Source organism: Neolamprologus multifasciatus, chromosome 7 (assembly GCF_963576455.1).
Source record: "Neolamprologus multifasciatus chromosome 7, fNeoMul1.2, whole genome shotgun sequence".
In the NCBI taxonomy this organism is placed as follows: domain Eukaryota; kingdom Metazoa; phylum Chordata; class Actinopteri; order Cichliformes; family Cichlidae; genus Neolamprologus; species Neolamprologus multifasciatus.
Genome location: NC_140445.1, coordinates 14,650,872 through 14,673,528, shown reverse-complemented (window position 1 = coordinate 14,673,528; position 22,657 = coordinate 14,650,872). Strand labels below are relative to the sequence as shown.

At 40.3% G+C, this 22,657-nt stretch overlaps 1 protein-coding gene across 3 annotated transcripts in view; it reads right to left on the bottom strand.

Moving 5' to 3' along the window:
• Positions 1-22,657, bottom strand: part of tnca (tenascin Ca) — a 57,191-nt gene that overhangs the window by 24,582 nt on the left and 9,952 nt on the right. Inside the window, exons 2-12 of one of the 3 annotated variants that reach the window (XM_085165769.1) lie at positions 15,029-15,231; positions 7,334-7,895; positions 5,517-6,830; positions 4,909-5,172; positions 4,702-4,817; positions 4,092-4,245; positions 2,284-2,553; positions 1,902-2,087; positions 1,701-1,790; positions 1,295-1,558; positions 402-800 (exon numbers count right to left, since the gene is read on the bottom strand). In XM_085165769.1, the coding sequence (XP_085021895.1) occupies positions 402-800; positions 1,295-1,558; positions 1,701-1,790; positions 1,902-2,087; positions 2,284-2,553; positions 4,092-4,245; positions 4,702-4,817; positions 4,909-5,172; positions 5,517-6,830; positions 7,334-7,811 (3,535 nt within the window). In that variant the 5' untranslated portion in view covers positions 7,812-7,895; positions 15,029-15,231. Of the gene's footprint in view, positions 1-401; positions 801-1,294; positions 1,559-1,700; positions 1,791-1,901; positions 2,088-2,283; positions 2,554-4,091; positions 4,246-4,701; positions 4,818-4,908; positions 5,173-5,516; positions 6,831-7,333; positions 7,896-15,028; positions 15,881-22,657 lie in introns of those variants that run through there. The other 2 variants (XM_085165770.1, XM_085165771.1) reach the window with 2 other exon arrangements.

Here is a 22,657-nt window from a genome sequence, read left to right as displayed (position 1 = left end):
TAATTTGCTATTAGAGAATCACTCATCTCTCTAAACGGGGTTAATGATGGGACAAGCTCAGGTACAAGAAGAAACTGGGACAACCAGCTCAGTAGAAAACCAGTGCGCTTGATAGCTTTAATAATCCAGGCTAGACACTGATGCCACTTTGGATTTCTTCTTGCATTTGAACTTTGGGAACCAAAGAATCAAACGAGATGGATTTTTGTAAAAACAGAGACATTTGTTAGGTTCAAATGGACTCATGCCAAAGGTTATGCAGATGATGGTTTCAGTGAAAAAAAAAGTCTTGTGAAATCTGGGAACAAAGAATCCAGCATGCAAGCCATATCAGTCTGGCCTCTAATCAAAAGCTTCCACTGAAGGGAGAAGCTGAAAAACCCTAAAAGAGAGACTTATACCTGTGATTGCAACAGCTTCAAGTAGCGCAGCTCGTTGGCTACCTGTTATTCCATAAAGTTTTATTAGATATTCTGTCGATGCCATCAGGCCATGGATTCTAGAGCCATGGGCATCTCCAGGAAGTTGAACCTCTCTCATGTCCCACAATCGCTGAGTGTCTTTATATTCTAGTGCAAAACTATCATAGACATCACGAGCCTTTAGTTTCCATGACAGATCAAATCCATCAGACGTGACACTTGAGACAGTCAGCACTCCAGGCTCATCCTCAGGCTCGGTCCCAGAAAACTGGGACTCGGAGGGGTCTAGATACACAAAGCTAATGACATTGTCCTCCAAGCCTGTAGGAGTCGCTAGCTCACGGTCATCTGAGTCAGCTAAATAAAATGTGAAAGAGGCTACAAGGAAAACAAGAAAATCAAGAAAGCATCGTTTAGTAACAGATGAAATAATAGTTTCTTGGTGCTGGTCGGCAGCAGATTTATTTCCAGCCAGCAAATCTCTACTTGTATTTCTAAACATGTACACAAATGATCATTTTCAAGCTTTCAGTCCTGGTTGCCTTGGTTGCAAAGCTGCGATTAGCATTATATATACAAAAAACGCAGCTGTTACTATAAACCAATCTTAATTAATTTTTAAAAAAAGAATAGGAGATGGCTCTTTTTACAGTGGAGGAGAAACAATCTCAGGTTGTCCAATGAACATTAAGATAAAAGAGAATTAATGATGCTGACACCCCTGAACTCCAACAGCTGAACCTGTCTGTAGATCCTTTTAACTTTAGCTCCTCGATGAAATCTTGAAGAACTTAACAGAGCCTTTAACTAAAAATGCATGCGTTCTTATTCATTCTATTCATTTAAACTGTGGAAAATGGTTCCCTACCCACCTGTGGATGCAGACAGGGAGACGGGTGTGCTCCTTTTGTGCCCCCTCTCTGCAGTCAAGGTAAGGGTGTAGCTCATCCCAGGAGTTAGATTGGGCAAATGATAGGTAGTCGTTGCAGCTGGGAACCCCACCTCCCCAACCTGACCGTCTCTAGAGATGTACACCAGCCTGTATCCACCAATTTTGGCCTGAGGTTTCTGCCACCTGACGGTGAGAGACGTCTCTGTGGATTCGATTTCCTCAAAATCTCTGGGAGGATCGAGGTCTGACAGAAAAATGAGGTAGATAAACAGCCCATTAGTGTCATTTCACCACTTAATTTGTTTCAACACATCCTATCTGTCTGTGTGTTTATGAAGCGGTGTGAAGGACGAGTGTTTGGACAGCTGTTCAGCAGTGTCTCTCACCAGTTGCTCCGTTTGTGGTAGCTGGGAGGCTTTCTCTCTCATTCTTCACAGCAGTCACTCCGATCCCGTATTCTGTACCTGGCTTTAGCCCTGCGGTGCAGAAAGACGGAAGCTAGATATCCATGTTGGGTGACAAATGCAATTCTGGATATTGCATGTGTGTGGTCAAGCTTAATTTGTATTAATCCATGTGATACTTACTGGTGATGGTAGCCTGTGTGCTATCGCCTGATCCTTGCTTGAACACTTCCTCACCATGAATTTCCCCAGAGATGGGACTGTATTTTACCCGATAGCTGCTAATATCAGCTTCACTGTTGGTCCACTCCAGGGTGATGCTGTTGTCTGTCTGGGACACAGTCTGAAGGTTCGTGGGGGCATCCAGTGCTTACATAAACAGAGTTTCTTTCATTAATTATGTAATGACTTGACACTTGTTGACCTACAATCATACAATAAGCTTAAATACATACTAATACAACATTAGACTGCTCTAGTTTGTAGTGTACAAATGCATAGAAGTCTCAAAATATAACAATACAGTGAACCAAAACAGAAAATACAGTTATTATCATAAGACAACCTGTAGTGAATGTGGCAGTGACAGGGTCACTGGTGATGTCTCCACTCCTGGAAATGAGCGACACTGTGTACTCGGTGTCTGGCCTCAGACCATCAATGCTATACTGCTTGTCTGGGGGGGATATATCCACACGATTTTCATCTGAAGGGTCAGAGCTGGGCATGTAAAACATGGTGATTCCATCCATGGGAGCCACTGGCTGAGACCAGCTGATCAGAGCCGAGGAGTCCGTTATATCCTTCACCTCCACCTGCTGAGGGCTGTCGATCTCTAGATTGGGTAATTTGGTAAGAGAAGGAAAGTTGGATGAGATATAGAGGGAAGAAAAGATGCATGAAGAAACATGATGTCATCTAACCACAACAGAGGTACTGATTCACTGAAAGACAAAAAATGTGAAGAGTGGTAATTGTCCTAGAAACTGATGAATCCAGGGGTTATTTTTTTCTAGCTTAATATTCAAACATAACTTATTTGTAATGAATGTAAGCTGTATATTTGGCTCTATTTAGCTAATTTTGCTAATCATGCTAACCTAAGGTGTTGATTATGGTGAACACTTTTGCTAAAAATCAGCAAGTTAGCACGGTCAGTGCAAAAATATTAAGTATCACTGCTGGTTTCCACTTTGGTTATCCTGAAGATTAAAGGTATTTCGGCATCATAAAGTAGTAGAAGATGCTAATACATGTAGCTTGCTAACCAAGCAACTGCTTAGTGTTTCAAATATGTTCATGTTTGGCTAAAAAAACATCACCAAAACGGTAACATCAAAACCAATTCATGGCACCACAAGCTATGTCCATCTCTTCTAGTGTCATCTTGCAAGCTAAAAAGTACCTTTCCAAAAAACTATGTCTACCTTTGGCGTCAACAAGAAGAGAAATGTCTCTAACAAATATTTAATCAGTCTCTGTATGTGTAATTCATTATCTAAAAATACAGAGTTCACAATACAAATTCACAAAGAAAACCTGGATAAAGAGAAAGTAATCGTTGTTTTGTTTGTGCGTGTTTAAACATAATATACATCTTGCATAACTCAACTTGGATATCAACCACCACAACAGGAAAAGTCATTATGAAACATAATGTGATTCCCTTTAAGTCTGACGTCATGTCACTACCTGACAAATCTCCTGTGTTAACATGTGGAGGAGAAATTTTTCCTCCACATTTTGGATCCATGCTAAAAAAAAAGGACTACTGGGGGCACAAGGGTATAAAAGTTTAACCTCTCCTCTATCATTCCTCTGTGTCGACTTTCAGCCTATACAAATAAATGACATCAGAAACAAAACGGTGTGATACCCAGAGAGTCCATCTACATAGTCCTGTTAACGAAATGATTTTTCCATGCTCAAAGGAAGTTGTCTGGCTTGGCGTGCCATATTGATGGCGTAAGGAACTGGAACCATTTCATAACTTAATGTATGGAGTAACTCGGCAATAAAAGTTTCAACGAGACGAGGACGAGAGCTAAGAGCAAAAGATTTATTGGAAGAGGAATAAAACCCCAACTATGACATGGACATGCTATGCTTAGTTAGTTTGAGTTATTACTCTTTACCCTGAATCTGTTCGATGGAACCATCGAGAGCCACCTGGGATTTCTTCTTGTAGTTCTTCTTTTCTTTCTTCACTCTGGCTCACATTGCACAGGCAAAGTGCAAAAGTACTAATAGCTGCCACATAGTGCAGGAAAATTAAAATCTTCTCTGACTCTAATGTGATGATTATGGTCGAGAGTTGATGATAGGCAGCCATAAACTGCATGACTGTAAATATTCTGTGTGCAGGAAACTCACTGGTAGTGAATGTTTGGGTTGTTTGGGGTCCTCTGGTGTTGTTCTTGATGATGTTGATGGAGACTTCATACTCCTGTCCTGGTCCAAGCCCTGATTGGAAGAATTGGTTCTGAGAGGATGGAAGGGTGCTTGAAACTTTTCCATTTTCTTCTTTCTGTAAAAGTTACATAATATGCAAATCATTAAAGCATGGTGCCTCTGCTTTAGCATTTACATTACCGTTTAGGTTATGCTATGTTTAGTGTACCGCAGGCAGTTTATTTCTTCATGCAAGGCACAAAAAGGCAGGAGCAGGAGTTTGAAGGTCAGAAAAGGACAACACATTTTAAGGCTACAGAATATTAAAAGGACTTATCAGCTGGCACATTCATTCCTTTTCGAAGAGTTGGTTGGATTTTGCCTCGGTATCTCAGCAGCAGTTTTAGCCACAGTTCTATAACATCCCTCACTAAACTTTTCCATATGTCAAAGCAAATTTAATGGTTACCACTAAAATAAATCCTTGTATTGCTGAGACTTTCAATAAGCTGGCGTAGCTTATCACCTCTGACTTTCCCCCTGATGGTTAATAAAATGCAGGCAAGTCTTCAGCAGAGATGGGGAGACTCACCATGTTGCGGAAATAGATCTCCCAGCCATCAAAGGGGATGTCCAGCTCGTCCCAAATGACCTCGACTGAGGTCTCTCTTACTGATTTGAACCTTAACCCTTCTGGCTGCGGAAGGTCTAGGGGGGACAGAGGGAGAATTAATAAATGTTTAGTATCTTTTTCTAAACCTATTCACAGCAAATGAACACAGAAACAAATATGGCATACCTGTGGCCACCCGTGCACTCACAGGGATGCTCCTTTTGTTACTCAGAACAGCGTAGACATTAATCAGATACTCAAGACCAGGCTCAAGCTCTTTAACAGTTGCAGCGGTTTTGTCTCCAGACACAGTGAACTCTTGGAGAAGACCGCCAGGAATTGTGGGCACATATGTGACGAGGTACTCTGTGACCAGCATCTCATTGTTCCAGGACAGGCCGACAGTCTCACTGGTGACCTCCCCAACAGTTAGGTCCTTTGGGGGAGATACTGGAAAAAACAAAAGGGTGTTGTATTAGACATTTTCTCAGGCCCTCAAGTCAGTGAATATCAACCACGTAGAGCTAATGCAAACTCCAGACACACATCTGGCTGTGGTGTGAAGAACTGCCAAAAAAGCACAAACCGAGTACAGACAAGGGCAGCACAAAAACCAAAACCCTCTTTTATATTCACCAGAATAGTTTCTTTCAAGAAGAGTGGTGAGTGAAGTTTGAGAACGGAAGGAAATTACATCACTCTGCATTTGCTTTTATGGTGCACTTAGTTAACACATGGAAACTTTATAAAATTGTGAACTGTCAAATCCTTTTTTTTTGTCTAGAGACTCTTACCTTGTGAGCAGTCTTCTCCGATGTATCCCTCATCGCAGACACACTGACCGTTCACGCAGTGCCCTTTGTCCTGGCAGTTGTTGATGCAGCTCATCATTGCACAGCTTTCTCCTTCATATCCGATCTCACACATGCATCTTCCGTCGACGCAACGCCCCCTGTTGTTGCAGTTATCTGGACAGGTGAGCACGGAGCAATCGTCTCCCGAATAGCCTTCGTGACAAATGCACTCTCCATCCACACAGTAACCGCGGGTTAGGCAGTCGTTGGGACAAGCTCTCTGACTGCAGTCTTCTCCTGCAAACCCTTCGTCACAGACACACTGACCATTGATGCACCGGCCATGGTTCCTACAGTTGTTGGGGCAGCTCAATTCACTGCAGTCCTCCCCAGTGAAGCCTGCGTGGCATAAACAACGCCCCTCGGAGCACTCTCCACGGCTGTAGCAGTTTGAAGGGCATGTGCGGATGCTGCAGTCCTCACCGGCGAAGCCTTCCTCGCATACACATTGACCATTGAGACAGCGCCCCCTTTGCAAGCAGCTGTTTGGACAGGACAGCTCGGAGCAATCGTCTCCCTGGAAGCCAACATCACACGCACACTGTCCATTTATGCACTGGCCTCTGTTGTTACAGTTGTTCAGACATGCCAACTGGCTACAGTCTTCACCTTGATACCCTGTGTCACAGATGCACATTCCACTGAAGCAGGTTCCTCTACCGTTACAGTCATTCAGGCAGGTGAGCTGACTGCAGTCTTCTCCACTGTAGCCAGCTGTGCAGACGCACTGGCCATCGACACAGAAACCATTACCACGGCAGTTGTTGGGACAGATGCGCTCTCCACAGTCTTCCCCAGCGAATCCTTCATCGCAGTAGCAAGTTCCATTCAGACAGCGTCCACGGTCGTAGCAGTCTTTGGGGCAGATAAGCTCAGAGCAGTCAAAGCCAGTCCACGGTTCATCACACACACAGTCTCCGTCATCACAGCGGCCACGGCCTAGGCAGTTATTGAGGCACTTGCTCTGAGAACAATCTTCGCCAAAGAAACCAGCCGTACAGACGCAAACGCCACCCACGCACTGGCCGTGCACGCTGCAGTCCACAGAGCAGGCCTCAAATGAGCAGTCTTCTCCAGCAAAGCCTTTAAAGCACTTGCACTTTCCATCCACACAGTGGCCTCGGTCCCGGCAGTTCTTTGGGCACTCGGGTTCGGTGCAGTTGGGTCCCTTCCAGCCAGGCTCACATATGCAGCCACAGGTTTCAGCGCTGAAGTTTCCATGACCATTACAGTAAGGTTTTGTTCCCACTTCACCTTTAAAAAAAATGCAGCATAACAATGACAAGTGCAGTCAGCTTGACATTTGGAGAAAGCATGCTTTTTTTACTTTCTTGTTGAGAGTTGGCAGTGAAGAAAGACTTTTCTGTATGCTATGAAGAGCCAACAGATGCATAAGCGAATGTGTATTTCCTAAAATGCCAAACTATTCCGGCTTATTTTAGCAGGTACTGTTTTCTTTCTTTCATTGGTACTGACACAAATTTATGTAATCCCTTACTGATCCAAAAAATAACAAAAAAACATGCAAAGTTAATAGATGAGCTGGTGTCCTCTACTGTACAGCTAAAATTACGCCCCCACGTTAAATTCCAAAGAACTCTCAGCAGATGAAGGGAACAGATGTGACTCATGAACGAGCCTCGTGGGGTTACAAAGCACTTTTCATTGCATAGTCTGATAAATAAAGGATTGTTTTACTTTGCTGGCTCTAACAGGCAAATGTGACTGACACAGCGTGATGGAAAAATTACACCTACCTTTGACCTGAGCACTGCAGCAGGCCCCTTCACTGTGGCACTGATCCCTCAAAGCTGAAACTTCTCCCTCAAGCATCTCAAGCCGGCTCATGAGGGCTTTTAGACCGGGCAAGTGGTCGGTGCAACCACAGGCCTGCCGAGGTATGTTGATGCGGTGAGTGAAGACAATCTGGTTCTCCCCGTCGAGCGTGTGCTCGGTCATGTGATGGCCTGAGGAGACTGGTGCATCTTTAGGATGAAGGTGCGTACTTTCTGTAGCATCTAGGTCCACTGAGCACAAGGAACTGCCAGGAACATTAATGTTATAGACGTGGTTGAAAACCAAAGGATGATCTGCTCTCGGGAGGGTGATGTTATGATCTTCAGGGGATGCCAAAGTCTGTCGTCGATGTCGTAGGATTTTTTTCACAAGCCCAGCATTTGATAAGGTGAGGCAAGTGATTAGGAGAACGCAGCCCAGAAGGCCTTGTGTACCCATGTTAGAGGTGTAGCGCTTTATTAGTGAAATAAATATCCGTGCGAACCTCAGACAAAAGCTCAATCCTGGTTAACGGTGAATGTTCTGGAAAGACAGACAGATACATTGTTACAGCAATTTAGTATTTAATGCTTTGTAGCACAATTAATAAATATATAAGAAAACATCTGAAGAACCATGTTATACCTGCTCTAATTACAACAAACCAGCAATTGAGATGAAATGTTGATGAATTGACAGCCATCCACAACATTCAATGCCTCACAAAGTCTTTTAAAACAGTTTTTCATAATGCCTGTCTTTCATAACTATCAACTGTACATGCGAATAGGGTTTTGTGATTTGGTGTAAGTTCACTACATGTGACTAGTTTTGTCTTGTTTAGAGAAAGACAGAAGCTTGAGAGATAGAAATCAGTGCAACATGAACATTTAGGATATGACACAGTTATTTTTTGGACTGTTTTTTCATTGTTTTTGCTTTGCTGGTGGCAAAATAAATATCCAATAAATGTAGTTTTTGATCATTTTTGATAATCTTGTACATAGTTTGCATAATAAATAGGGAAAGGTGTTTTTTATTAAAGCCCTGCTTTTTAAAAAAAAAAACCCTATTATCAAATAATCCGCAGGTGTCCTGGTAAATCAACTTGCTCCACGGTGTTTGTGTAAATGTAAAAAATCTGCTGTTTTACTCAAAAAATTATAATCCCAATTCTCTAGTGTTAGGTAAAAATGTGTGAAAACCTCTTGCCCAACTTCATTATCTGGACACCAACAGCACTATAATTTATGGGAGTAAAATGACAAGCTTCTTCCTCAGCGTGGGAAAGCCCTCTTGGATTACTCAGTGATGAGTTTCCAAATGATCTAAGTTCGCACGAGATACTGAAAATCAATAGTAAGGCCATTGGGGTAAAGGTGTGTCACCAGGGTGCAGGGGAGGCATCCCCCCTCTGTCCCCTTCTGGCTTCTTGTGCCTCAATTTTATCCCACAACTTAGACATTCACATTACTCACACTCTCATAACACATACATATAGGATCTATGGGGTGGGCACGCTACACGGACTCCAAAAGACCATCAGGGTGTACACCTCACCCCTGGCGTCGTTGCCCACATCTCAATTTTAAATACACGTAGACACTGAGGGCTATCAGGAGGGGCTATGCGCTTACCTGCTGCTCTCTGGCAGGTAGCACCATGCCCTCCTGGGTTTTAAATGCACCTTAGAACATACATGCATCAACACTACATATGAGCGGGCGGAGGGAGGTTTTGGAGTCTTCTCACACCCCCGTTCTCTGCAACCTGCTGGAGCGGGGGGCCGGGAGGAGGAGTTGGCCGTCCGACTGGGGTCTGGAGTGTGGGACCTCCTTGCTGCTGCGGAGTCGGGGCGGTCGGCTTCTCCCCACCGCAGGGAAAAGGTAACACCACCTGGGTCTGGGTGCAGTTTCCCCCTCCAGAGGCAAAGGTACCTAGACCCGGGGCTTAGAGTACGCTTGGGGAGTGTGATTGTGTGTACAGCGTCTCTTTGTGTCTGTCTCCACGTTGGTTGAGTGTTGAGTAATTGCATATGAGAGCATGAGGGTGGGAATGGATGTTTGTATCTGTGTGTGCCTGTATGTCTGTGTCTATATGTCAGGTTGGGTATCAGACGCCACCTAGTATCTAGCAAGTGAAAATAAAAAAATAAATAAAATAAACAATAAAAGGTGAATCAAATAGACCATTACGGCAAGGCTGGGATGGTCAATTTGGTAAAGTAAATCTGTTGGGCATCTTTCCTCGCCTTTAGACAATAATTCTGATGGCAAAAGAACCAAACGAGACAGGCAAAAAAAAAAAGAAATAGTAAGGCCCACAGTGGCTGACTCTTCCTCATTACTGGAAAAAATTCTTCCTTCATGGAGTTTTATGATATATCAAAGCTGTGTTATTGTTGCTTAACTGCATTTACAGGCTTTAGATTGGAAATTCCTTCCCTCATCAGTCAATAATCATTGCATCCACAAATAGCCAGCAAATCAAGTCATCCAGATAGGCCCTCAGGTTCACATGCTTGTCTGCTGGCACACCTGGGAGGCAGCAAACAATACCTCTATAAAGAAGCTGCATTTCTGGCAGCACAGGAGGATTTTGTCCAGACTCTTTGACTGGTAGCCACCTGCACATGCAAACCAGTGAAAAATTACTTCCAAAAATGCAGTTATGGACTTAAAAAGACATGTGGTGCACCTGGATTTATGTTCTCCCGAGAGTTTCTGGAAACTGTTTATTGACACAATGATCAGCTATCGCATAACGGAAAGTATCTTCAGAAAAGCTTCAGCTGAGATTTTGCTGGATCTCAGGGTTGCCATAACTGCACATTCATATATTTATGACCAAGAAGTATTTTATCCTCTGAGACACAAAATCAAAACATCTGTGGCTGATCCTCATCCTCTTAAAGCAACACAAGAAAGCCCAGATATACATAAAACTACTTGCAGTAACACACACAAAAAAAATAGTGAGACCTATACAAAGAACAAAATCTGCCTCACAATTTTGTAGAAAAATCTAAACGTGGGTAACAGTAAAATATATAACCACCGGATTACCTTGACTCAAGATGTCATCTGAGCTCGGAAAAATTATAGTTCCTTGTTATTGCACATCAAGCTGTTCACTGTTAATGTGCGTGTTAACTTTGAGAGTAAAATATGAATATTTCTTCTACAATATGATGGACTCTCTACAGGTTGTGCTGAACCTTCCTGTGAGGAAGCACAAAGATTTTATATTTGGGGAAAACCAATAAAATAGAATAAGCTGGTAAAGGAATCAAGAGTTGTTGGCTTTCGTCAAGGACTTTTTGAAACAGTGAAAACAGTTTGAAAAAGTTTGCAGTGATAGCTGAATGTTTCCCTCGTTTTTTATTGTTATACTTAGATGACAGGCAGCATGGCTGTCTTTAAATCGCAATGGTCGCACGCAATACAAAGGCTGTAAAAATGTTGCTACTTCAGAGATATAGGTTTGAAGGTAGGGCTTTTTCATCGGTCCTCTTTCCTTTCCTTTATCATGACCACCTTTGACCTGACCTGGCTTCTGTCCCACACCCCCTGCCAGCATTTTCACTGTTCTTCATCTTACCTGTTTAAACGCCCATATAAAATCCCAGCTTAAGTTTCACGAGGCTCTCACACATCTGGTGAGCGGCAGGATGAAGGTAGGTTACGATTAAAGTTGTAAATCTGAACTCTTGGTCTTACAATGTGTTTGTGATCTACTTCTCGAAACCTTTACAACACATATCACTTGTAATTTACAGTCAGTCTGGCAAAAAAAAATAAAAAATCTTCTTGATAATGCCCACAGGTAGCTCACTGTCACTAACATAATTATACAGTATGGACTTTTTGAAATAATAAGCAGTGGAATTCAACATATTTTTAAGATAATACTGGCTGGTAACCCTTTTTCATTGTAAGACTAATTGAAGTTAATTAGGTTAATTAATTAATTGCTTTGATTCCTTTCTTCTAACTGGGTGCACTTTTCCATGTTGTACAGAGCAGAAAAAACATTCTTAAAATAAGAGGTGCAAGCAAGGCACGCAGTGCTTGTGTAGTGAGATCTAAAAACAGACATCAATTAAAATGATGTTAAAGTGATCCTTCTCCTTTCATCTCAAACAACATTCTGTCGTTAAAGCTTCTGGCCGGTTTGCATTCATCCATCATATAGCTACAGTTTGCAATAGTCTCTGGAAGCAGGATTAACTCCACTTAGGTCTTCTTTCCATTATCAATCGCTTGAGCTTGTCAAGTTGGGAAATAACACCTCTTTCTGGTTGATGTGCATGTGCGTTCATAGTCCTCCATCTGTCTCTAATGGGAGATTGATGGGAGCATAGTAGACAAGCTCTGAGATCAGCTAGCATCAGTGGGTTATGCGGTAATAGAAGTAGCATTAGAAATGACTTAGTGACTGCTATATAGAAGAGTTAGAATACAGTGTGAAAATGTTTTTAATAACTCCATCAACACGTTAACAAGAAACGCCTTGTTTTTGCTCCACTAGCATTTTAAAATTAGCATCTATGAGAAAAGTTTAACGAACAGTGTTCCTCATACACCACTTTTATTTTTCATTAATATTTCCAATTATTAATTAAATTAATTTAAATAATTGTTAATTAATTTTGACCAACCTGTTTGTTTGTTTTTACATAAAAACATATTTAATATACTTTTTTCAAAATCAAGCTGTAAATCTGTGTTTGAGCTCATTGGCAGGTGTTTATTTACAAATACATGATCCTCACAGGATCCTTTTGATTGCTGATTAAACAAAATATAAATTATTAACATAAGCTCAACCTAAAGCTTCTAAAGCAGTTACATTAATCCATATAACATTGCTAAAAAAACACAATTTTCTGCAAAGTATTTTATTTTTTAAAATATATGTACCGTTTACCACTAATATAGTTTTACATGTTGTGAGGTGTTTTCATTGTGTTTTATTGTTACTTGTACTCAAGGAATGGTTCTAAAAAATTCTACAGCACTAATAGTAAATAGTAGTTCTTTAGCCAGAAAACGTGCAGCAAGCTGCATGAGGCAGCTGTGAAAGTGCAAAAAGCTCTGAAATGTCACTAATATATCAGTAATTGTAAATTATGCACACATTACACATCACACTAACTTAAATTTTACATTTTAAATTTCAGACTTGAAATAACTTCAAAGGCTTTTTAAAAAGATAACTGCCAGCACATTTTTTTCTTTTTTGTAACTTTTCAAAACCAGCGGAAACTTTGTTTATATAAATGTGACCTGATGTTTTTGTTAAACTACTGAGAACGGCGGTGCTTACGGTACAAAGCCAAGAACACATCATTCAGAGAAGCCCTGGGGTTGACCAAGGACATCTCCTTTGACTATGGGACATGGGAAGACAATTTAGAGAGAAAATTGAAATAAATATAACCTGTTCACTAAGCTATAATCCAGTTCCCGTAGCTTTAGTATTCTTTCCCCATGCTGGCAACAAAAAGGGAACTTTCCCACGTGGAAAAGAGAAACTGGGAATGTTGGCCCTGGGCTGATCACATCTGTTTTGCCTAGTCAAACTGAAATAAAGGCACTGAGGTTCTCGTCTTATGTCCATATAATAGCTCAACCTTTGGCGAGCCAAAAGTGCTACTGCATGCAAATTTAATGCTAAACACAAGCATCCATTAACAGATTGTATGTGTAGCAAGTCTGGACACCGTCCGTATGGAAAACATTTGTGGTTGACAGCTTTGTGTCAGGATTCAGTCAGTAGTCAACAATAAACGAATGCATCCAGTTGTTCATCTGTGATATATTAACATTTCTATTTTTTCCATACATTACAAAGTACAAAGCCCGATTCTCGACAGCATCAGAAACAGCTGGAAATCATCTCAGGAAAGGTAATTAGAGTAGTTAATGTAGCTGATACAGTAAGAGAAATAGCAGCACCTCATTAGCAGATTACAAAGTTTCCCACTGCAGCATGGCAGATATTATCCTGTGGGACCAAAAAGCAGTTTCACTGTGTCTGCAGGTGAGCCTGACTAGAATGCAGACTTTCAGCAATTTCAGTAGCAGTTACTGTGTCTCTGCAAAAATAAACATTTTTTAAAAAGTTTTTTTTTTTTTTTGCATGCTCTTAAATGCAGATATGGGCTGTTATATATGTTAATAAATGGAGGAAATACTATGCAAGTGTCTAAATGTGTCATTTTAAATTAGTTAATCTGCTGTGAGTGAGTGAAGCGTGGGCATTTTACTGTTGTGCATGTTACCAGCAGATATTTCCTCCATGAACAGACACGAACAGAAACAACCATCTGTGTCGGTCCCGCTTATTAGCAACATACCTGATTTTAGACAGTGTGGGAGATTTACAGTGTTAAAGTCTCACACTCTGACACAGTCACAGGCCTGAAACAGAGCCTGCAGTTATGTGATAGAAAACACAGATTTATTGATGTGTTGTATAAATTAACTTGTTGACTTTTAACCTAAAAGAAGGAAAGACTTTCATTAAACCCAGTTCACCTACTCTCGCTAACCTTCAGCTGCTCAAATGAATCCTGAAACTTGAAAAAGAAAAAGAAACAGGAACCAAAATATAATTTACATAAACTAAAGAGGCATGAGTTATGACCCCTGACTCTGTGTGTCAAGGTCATGTAGAGGGAAACAGTGTCCCTCTGGGCTCTGGCTATTAAACCAGTTGTCCCTTTGACACGGACACCTTTCTCACTCGGCTGCACACAATCATCCCAGGACACACGGCACATAGCAGAGAAAATACAAAAAATACTCTCCTAAATAGCTATAGCTGTATATGATGGGAAACAATGTGCCTTCTAGGTATGAGCTGAAGTAGCGTGGGTGAGGGGGATAAAACTGCACATCGGAGGAACTGAATGATTATAATCTCATTCAGCTGAAATATTCCTTTCTGCTGAATGTGGACTGGAACTGGTGATTCAAACCACACAAAGGATGAAACAGAAGTTAAAACCACTGACTTTGACTTAAATTAAGCATAGCTAATGGACTGAGTGGTTGAAGGATGCAATTTTTTGATTTCTCTTTACCCATGCTGGCAACGTCACTAGCATCGCCTATTTTTCCTTTCGTTTAATCTCAGTGGTGGAAAAATGATGCACGATGAAGTCTGAACTGCATTGCCCAGAGTAATATGATGAATCATCAAGCTGCAAACCTCACCAGACACAGGGATATTTGTGCATTTTTTTGGCCCTGTGCAGAAACACACACTCACACACACACAGATGGACAGCTGTTATTTTTTACATTTTCTCCCAGTACTGATCTACAACCTGACAACATTTTTTGCAAGGGTCTCTTTTTGGCACAAAGTGCGCTGGCCATTCTACGGAGGCGATCAAAGCCTGGGATAACTCTTCCACATGTTCACTCCCACAGCAGTCAGTCATCACCGCTGCTCCCAGCACTGGCTGCTGTGTGAGTCTGACAGAGGAAGAAGTTGCAGTATACACCAAGAATGCACTTCCAATAAATAATAATTGTACCTTTTGGTTCTGTAGTATGCTTCACTAGTGCAAGTTGACTACTTTCACTTAAAAACAAAAGGAAATGAGAAAACTGACATTTCAAATAACTGTTTACTCAGAGAAATTCATAAATAGATCTTCTTACCTGTTTTTTTTTTGTCACAAGCCCCCACGGGTAGCATGAGGTGCTCCTCCGGGTCTTCACTAATTTAGTGAAGCCAAGAAAAAAGATGATGCTTCGCTCTGTTGTGTCACTGCTCCGTCATACAGCCTCTCCAGCAAGGTGGCAGCTCTGTCAGTCCAGCTCTTTATCCTCCCTCACAGTTCACAGCTCAGGCTGGGGTTCAGCTGAAAGAGGGAGTAAGTGAAAAGCGGGAGACAAGGAGTGAGAAAGAGAGAGCGAGAGAGAGTGTGAGAGAGAGAGAGAAAGAGTGGGAGGAAATGTCTTTTAAAGTGTGAGGAGTGTTTAGGTCAGACTCCCATTGCTTTAAACCCGAGCCCTTAAATAGTCGTTTTCTCCCTCCCTTCACAGCCCTGTCTTCCCTCCCTCTGCTGTAACTGATGGATACAAGGGCTGGTCTGCTTCCTTTAAATGAGATGCCACTGTAGCCGGGAGTCATGACAGAGTGAGTGGTGCTTGTGGTTGTGTAGGGAAATTAGAGGGCAAAGCCAGGCAATAAGAAGAAAGTGAAGGAAGTCGTAGACAGAAGACAGACATTAGCTTTCAACTAGACTCACTTTGCAATAATGATTTATGATTTTCTCCTACATCATTAAGGCTGCAAAAATAAATCCCAATCTTTGCTCAGCACGCTCAAACTGTCATTTCATGTTACCCCTCCATCGTCACTTATTTCCATGCTTCACTCTAATCCTCCTTGAAATACAAATCTTTCTCCAGCTCTGTTAGAGTATTAAACCAAAGATGAGAAAAATCAACAAAATACATGATTTCTGATTAAATACTTTCGGTATCTATCCAATCATATAATAAAGGTGATGGATAAAAGTCAAAATGAAACAGTGGAGGAAATCTCTTAAAGAAAGTGTTTTGCTACCATACAAATATTTTTCATATGAAGTCATTCATTTAACACATTTAACTGAATAGGTGAGAAACAAACATGTGTTAATGGAATTCGTCTTGTATCTCACAGTCACCACAGACAGGAATGCAATAACTGCAAGACTATATAAATATATAAATATAATATAAACTATATAAAGACTAAATAACTGAAGCCCAGGGAGAGAAAAAGCAATGTGCCAGCATATGGAAGCAGCTTCCACAGTTTAATCTTAATATGATTAGATGAGGATAAGGGAAGAATCAGCTTAAATCTTTTAAGTGAGTCTGTGGGACTGTTAAGATATACAATTTGCAGTCTGTTGTGAGTGGAACCTTTGAATGATAATTTTCTGAGTTTCTACACATTCTGTGAAGACGTGACAGAAATGGGTTACATCATACAAAGACTAAATTATTTAAAGGTTTTATTAGCAGCATGGCTGTAGGGATAGCTCACTGATACATTAGTCATGTCAGTCCAAAACAACATATTGTATCTCGGTGATTATTGCTACTGCTGTTATTCTGACTCTAAACACCTCCACTATTGAGATTGGAGATTCTTTGACTTTCTATCAAACAGTTATGCTTTGGCAGCATCATTGTTTCACTATATGCCTAAATACGAACCCGTACCAGTCCATGAGTAGTTTGGAGTTGAGGCACGGGTGTGAAATTGATGTTTTTTATCTTGTTTTTAAAAATCATTTTTCATTTACTCGGTTTCCTTGGGTTTCCCCCCTATGTTATGTATAAATCTTCTTTTTTTTGGTGCTGGTACTGGTTTTATTTTGTTGTATTTATCCGCGACACTTTAAAGGCCAGAAAATATTGCCGGACATAAACCAGTCCGTGGCGCAAAAAAGTTTGGGGACCGCTGGTCTACACAACACTAAGCAGCACTTCAGGTCAGTGAGCTTTGAAACATATCTGTGCACAGTCAAGATCACACATCTTTTAAATCCTACAAAGTGTATAAGAAAATGGTACTTAGGCTTGACTTTTGTAAACACTTTCCTAATGTCTTCACTCAGTAGCACCCATTATAGAATTTTTTTTATTTTTCATTGTGAGTTTCAGAAAGACGTATCCGTAGGCTGCACAATTCATTTAAAATTTTAGCCACAATCACAGTTTTGCGTTCCCACAATGAAAAAGCGATTTCCAAACAATATCCGAAATAGCCAGTGCAATCATATTCCACTTGTCCAGTAAACACAGTGAGTAATAAGTACTCACTGGCAAAGCCTGTGCTGTAGGAAACACATTGCGGCGCAAATAAAGAGGCATCTCACAGGTGTTGAGTGCTTTGCTACGATTTTTTATTCACGTCCTGTAAGAAGACACACTTAAACTAGCTGAATGAACACGAAGACTCATTTACAGGGATGTAGCACACTATAAAAATGAAAGCACTGTTTTCATGAGAACACGCAAAACTGTCAGAATCACCAGGTTCACCACAAAGACAGTGTCGTCTGCATATTTGAGAAGTGTCATGTTCTCCATGTTACAGGTTATATCGTTTGTGTTAATTGAGAATTTAAAAAAAAACACAAAACTGAATTTGCTTGATTTCAGTTAGTGTGGATGAATGATAAATGGACTGATTCTTATCTTTCTCTTTCTACTCTCCCAGAGTACTCAAAGCACTCTCAAGACGTTTTACTGTGCAAGTTAAAGATCCTACAAATAAAAAAATGAAAAATCAAAATTTTGCAGATAAATTTTATATAAATTATATTTAAAAAATATGGGATGGTAGAGTCTGTTGATACAGGTTCACCTCATCTTCTTTGTTACTGTGTTTAAATGAGATACTAGTCTCATATTGATGTACAATAACATTTAGATAAAGCAGTGAGTCCTTATCAAAAAAAAATTTTTTCATTGCGACTCAACATTGCTGCTTTTTCGTGTATAAATGAATTGTTGATTTGTGAGGCTTTTTTTGCTTTTCTTACAACAGTGCAATACTATTACGGCTCCATATGGTGTTTACATTTCTGAACAAAATGTTAAATGTGATTTGAAACAGACGTCTGCATTCTCCAAGCAAAACAAAACAAAATCCAGTCGATACAGGTAGGTCTGGCTTTGTTGCTGAGAAGAAAAGGGAACCTCAGAGGCTTCAGTTAATGAACTAAAGCCATAAACCCGGATTATTACAATGGCACAACACTGCTAAGTAGATTTGTCACTTTTCATTCAGGACAGTCGGACAAGGAACAAAAAAACATGTCTGGACTTCAAGATCCTGTGATGCAAGGAAATATTTACATGTTCAACAGGAACTTTAAATATATGCTGAAGAGAGTCCACTCACAGCCTGAGGAGAAACTCAATAAATCTATCAGCATTCATAAAATTAAATCTTCTCCCAAGCATAAGTAGGCCCCAGGGATTTGGGCTGAAGGGGAACCGTGCAGATGGACAAAATGTCTGTGGGATGAAGTAAATAGTTGACACTGTGGTCCCCTTTAATTTAAGACTGCACATGTGTTTCACATGTTCTACACACTGCAATACGGCTCATTTGGTTCAGGCACAAACCATTTAACGTTTGGTAGCCGCTGCTACGGAAACTATAAACAAATGTCCGTTATGATTGCAACTGAAGAATGTCTGCCACCAATGGATCAAAACAGTTAAACAACCATGTCTCCGACTTCCAAGACGCCAACACAGCAGCTCTGTGAGGCTGTACTTAGGACCAGCTGTGCTTTGACTTAATGTTAATGTCAGCAGGCCAACACGTAATAACAATAATGCTCGTAATAACAATGCAAGGATGGTAATGTTTAGCAGGCACATAAAGTTCATCATTTCAGGTTATCATGTTAACAGTTGCTTACTCAAAGCATATTTGACTTCTCTTTACCAGGTTAGCCTAAATCAGTTAAAAATAAGCCAAGAGATCATCAAATGACCTCACAGTAACAATTATGGTTTATCAGTACCAAATTTCATATTTGTTCTCTCAGAACCACAAATGGGAACCTCATGGTGGCACAAAGAGAAAGGTCAGGAACCACAGTCACTAAATCACCCACTGAGGTCCAACCACAGCTGTTTATTGCAATGCTTCCAAAGGTTTTTCAGTCTGGACTAACCAACTGACGGACAAGAGAACTGTCACCACAACAGCCACACCTACACAGCTTTAAATTATGCACGGCCATAACAACTCACAACATCATCACTTTGGTCGAATTATAGTATAGACGACACTAAGAACATGCTCTGAGCTTTAAGTAAATGTTCAGAATTCAGCTTAAAATTAAGGTTAAAAAAACAAACGAACAACAGCTTACATGCACAGAAAGCATCCTGTGATTACTGGCTGAAGTACATAAAACACTGGTTCAATGACAGAACAATAATCTGTAATATCATTTCTTTAAGCAAAAAAGCCAAAACTATACAAGCTTCAGCTTCTCGGTTCAACTCTGATAAGATTAAATAATTTTTGTTTTGGCATTGGTGGATTTTTACATTTTTATGAGCTCTTCTGATTAACAAAAAGCCGTCAGTCCTTAAGTGCCACATTTGCTGTGTGACAATAACGTATTATCATTGTGTGCTTTGTGTGTGGCCGACAAAACACACATCTAACTTTCTTTAGTATTATCAGCCAAAGAGTTAATTATAAAGATAATATTAACAATTACTATCTGGCTTTAGCTCATTAAATTTATGGTTCCTTTATTTCTCCTAGCATTACAAGATATGACTGGATGGGAGTTTTTTTTATGTATTATTATCTCTTCTTCAAATGACATGTTTTTTTCCTGCTTTAAGAAGTCACCAAAGACTGAACATTCATACTGACACGCTGCTCGGTCCAGTTCTCTATAATCTAAACAATGAAACTGGCATAAAGAGAAGCAAAATGTTTCCTGTCCCACCTTAAGACAGAGATGTAATCATGGAGCTCTGTCTTACCTAAAAGGAATCAGTTCATAAGTCTTAACTTGGAAACTGTAAAGATAAAACTACCATTAGCATTAAATTGGATCATATCGTAAAATGAACAACAAAGCAAATAAATGGTTACAGAGTCACAATTTAAAACTGAAAGTGGATTAAATAATGCCATGATTAATTAAGTACTTTTTATTTATGCAGTTATGCAGTGCAGTCGAAGAGCAGCATTTTCCTGATTTTACTAGCTAGCCTTAAACTCAGGCCAGTCACGCTACCAGTAAAGTTCAGCCAGAACCCCTACAGTCAGGGTCTGATTCACCACTGACTAAGATTAATGAGCTGTCCTCATTAGTGGTTCTTTTTAATTGCCTTGTTCCACTTTTGGAATATTGTTTATGCTGGATACCTTTGCTAATAAGGACACTATAATTTCAAAGTATAGACCAATCAAGAACAGACTTAGTCTGTTGACCTGACAAAGCCCCACATGTATATTTACACCTCACATGAATCCCTAAGTTTAATAGAAGTTGAAAAAACACCAAAAATGGATTCAACTATTCCAGAATTATTGCACTCAACATTTAAAGCCCTCTATCACTTTACATCTATTCTAAACATTCTTATCAAAAAATTCTGTGATTCACTGAGACAAAAAACTAAACAAAACAATGTAAAATGTTTTTAGTAATGGTTTGTGAGGTGATAGAGAGGCTATAAAATGTTGAAATTGAGATACTGTGGGCCTACAAGTGGAATAATAAACAGCAAACACTGAAATAGTGCAATAAACAGCTCAGGCTGACACTGACTCTGAACATCCCGTGGCTCTGTGGGCTGGAGATGTCTGTGGTCTCATCTTTTGGTCTTCCACGGTCTTGTTTTTTTTTTCTATTTTAGCTGCGATGTTAGGAAGTCTTCTTGTTTAAGACCTCTTTACGGAATAAAAGAATCTAGAACATTTTATACTCTTTGTGATTCAGATTGTTGCCAGTTTCAGTGTTTATGCTCTGTTACCAAGTTAAAGTCTAATATTCTGCTGAGCCGTATCTGTTTATCTAGACATCGGATTGTAAGGTTTTTTTTCCAGAAGGGGTTTCCCAGATTTATAATCAACAAACTGTCAGTAACTTGTAAACATAGTGACATAGGGAAGCTCACTCTTTGATGACCTCATTAGTTTTATGATCCGCTATAACTCTTGCAGCCCAGTGACATTTGCAGGAAACGTTTAATAAGCTCCATCTGCCATCGATTTATTTCATGACAACAGCTGGTTCATTCATGGATAATATCAGAAGAATGATTTAGGAATTTCTAAGGTGAAATAATTGCAGTTCATCTGCTTGTAACAGCAGATGAACTGCAGGAAAGGGTAAATGCTGTTGGTTTGCAGCTCTAAAATTAAGCATCTAAAGACATAAAAACATTGTTTAATATTGCATCCTGTAATTATTATTATTATTGTTATTATTAACACTGATGACAAGAATGACAAGCCTCCATAAAAGATCCGTCCGCATGTGGCCACTGGATTCTCTACCAGCCATGTGCAGACAGTAAGCAGACCAGAGGTGTCAAAGCTCACATAAACATGAACTAATATGGCTCTGAAGGCATTACTAACCTCTCGTAGGTCACTCCTGAGGCTTGCCACAACATCTGCTGAGAGCAGCTTTAACTGACACTAAACTGACAGGCTGGATGGAGATCACCTCCCTTTGTTGTCTCATTGTAATAGCTGTAATGAGCTTCTGCTCCTCACAGATTAGAGGATCTGCAGGCCCAGACATTAGTGTAGTTGAAGGATTAATGACACGGGTCATTGATATGTACTGAATGTACCAGCTGTGTTTGTCTGTGTGGAGCTGGTGCTTAATCAACCTCAGGGTCTGATAGGCTTACTGAGATCGGTGACCAGTCAGTCATCACTGCCGTTGTTGCAGTTAAGATGAAATTACTAATCAATCCCTTTTCATCAAAGCAGTATTATTAAGTCAGATCACAGTGATACACAGTATCAATCGTCGGGCTGAGCTACAGGAGACTACAAGAAAAAATTTATTTCATAAAACAGTGGATACATATGTACATGTACGTAGCATTTGTTACACTGTCAAATGAAATTAACTGTCAGCATCCCATGTATTGTTATGTACAAAAATTATATTACACGACATCACACATAATTAGATCGCCTGGCAACTGCTTAGCAACCCAAAAATTATCATCTTCTTTTAATATTTACTACTTTGATGGCCGACATGGTTTTTGTTGGGTGTTGTTGGCTATCTTAACTTAATCATTATTCTTTCTTGTGGTTTTCATGTTCATATTTTCCTTGATACTACGTCTCTCCTTCATTTACGACAGGGTAGATGTTGCTCAGCAGGTAGCGCATGTCATCTCCTCATTGGAAGGTTGGTGGTTTGAGTCCTGGCATGCCAACTAACTCTTGGGCATACCAAACCCTGAAGTGCTTATTGAAGTGAAACAAAGTGCTCTGAATGAATCAAGTAGTGCTTCCCACTTTTCTTTGTCTCCGTGCTGTGATTAAGGTTTTGGTCTTTCTCGTCCCTCTGATTCCATAATTGTTCCCACTGGTGTCTGTTTTCTGTCCCTTTCTGACTGTTTGATCTGCCCTGTGTTTGATTGTACTCACCGAAGGCCCCTAAAACCCGGTCCCCGTGTGTGTGTGTGTCTGTGTGTGTGTTTATAAGTTTGTGTGTGGTCTTGTCCCTTATCAGTTGTCAGATTAGCTGTTTGTTCTCTGTGTGT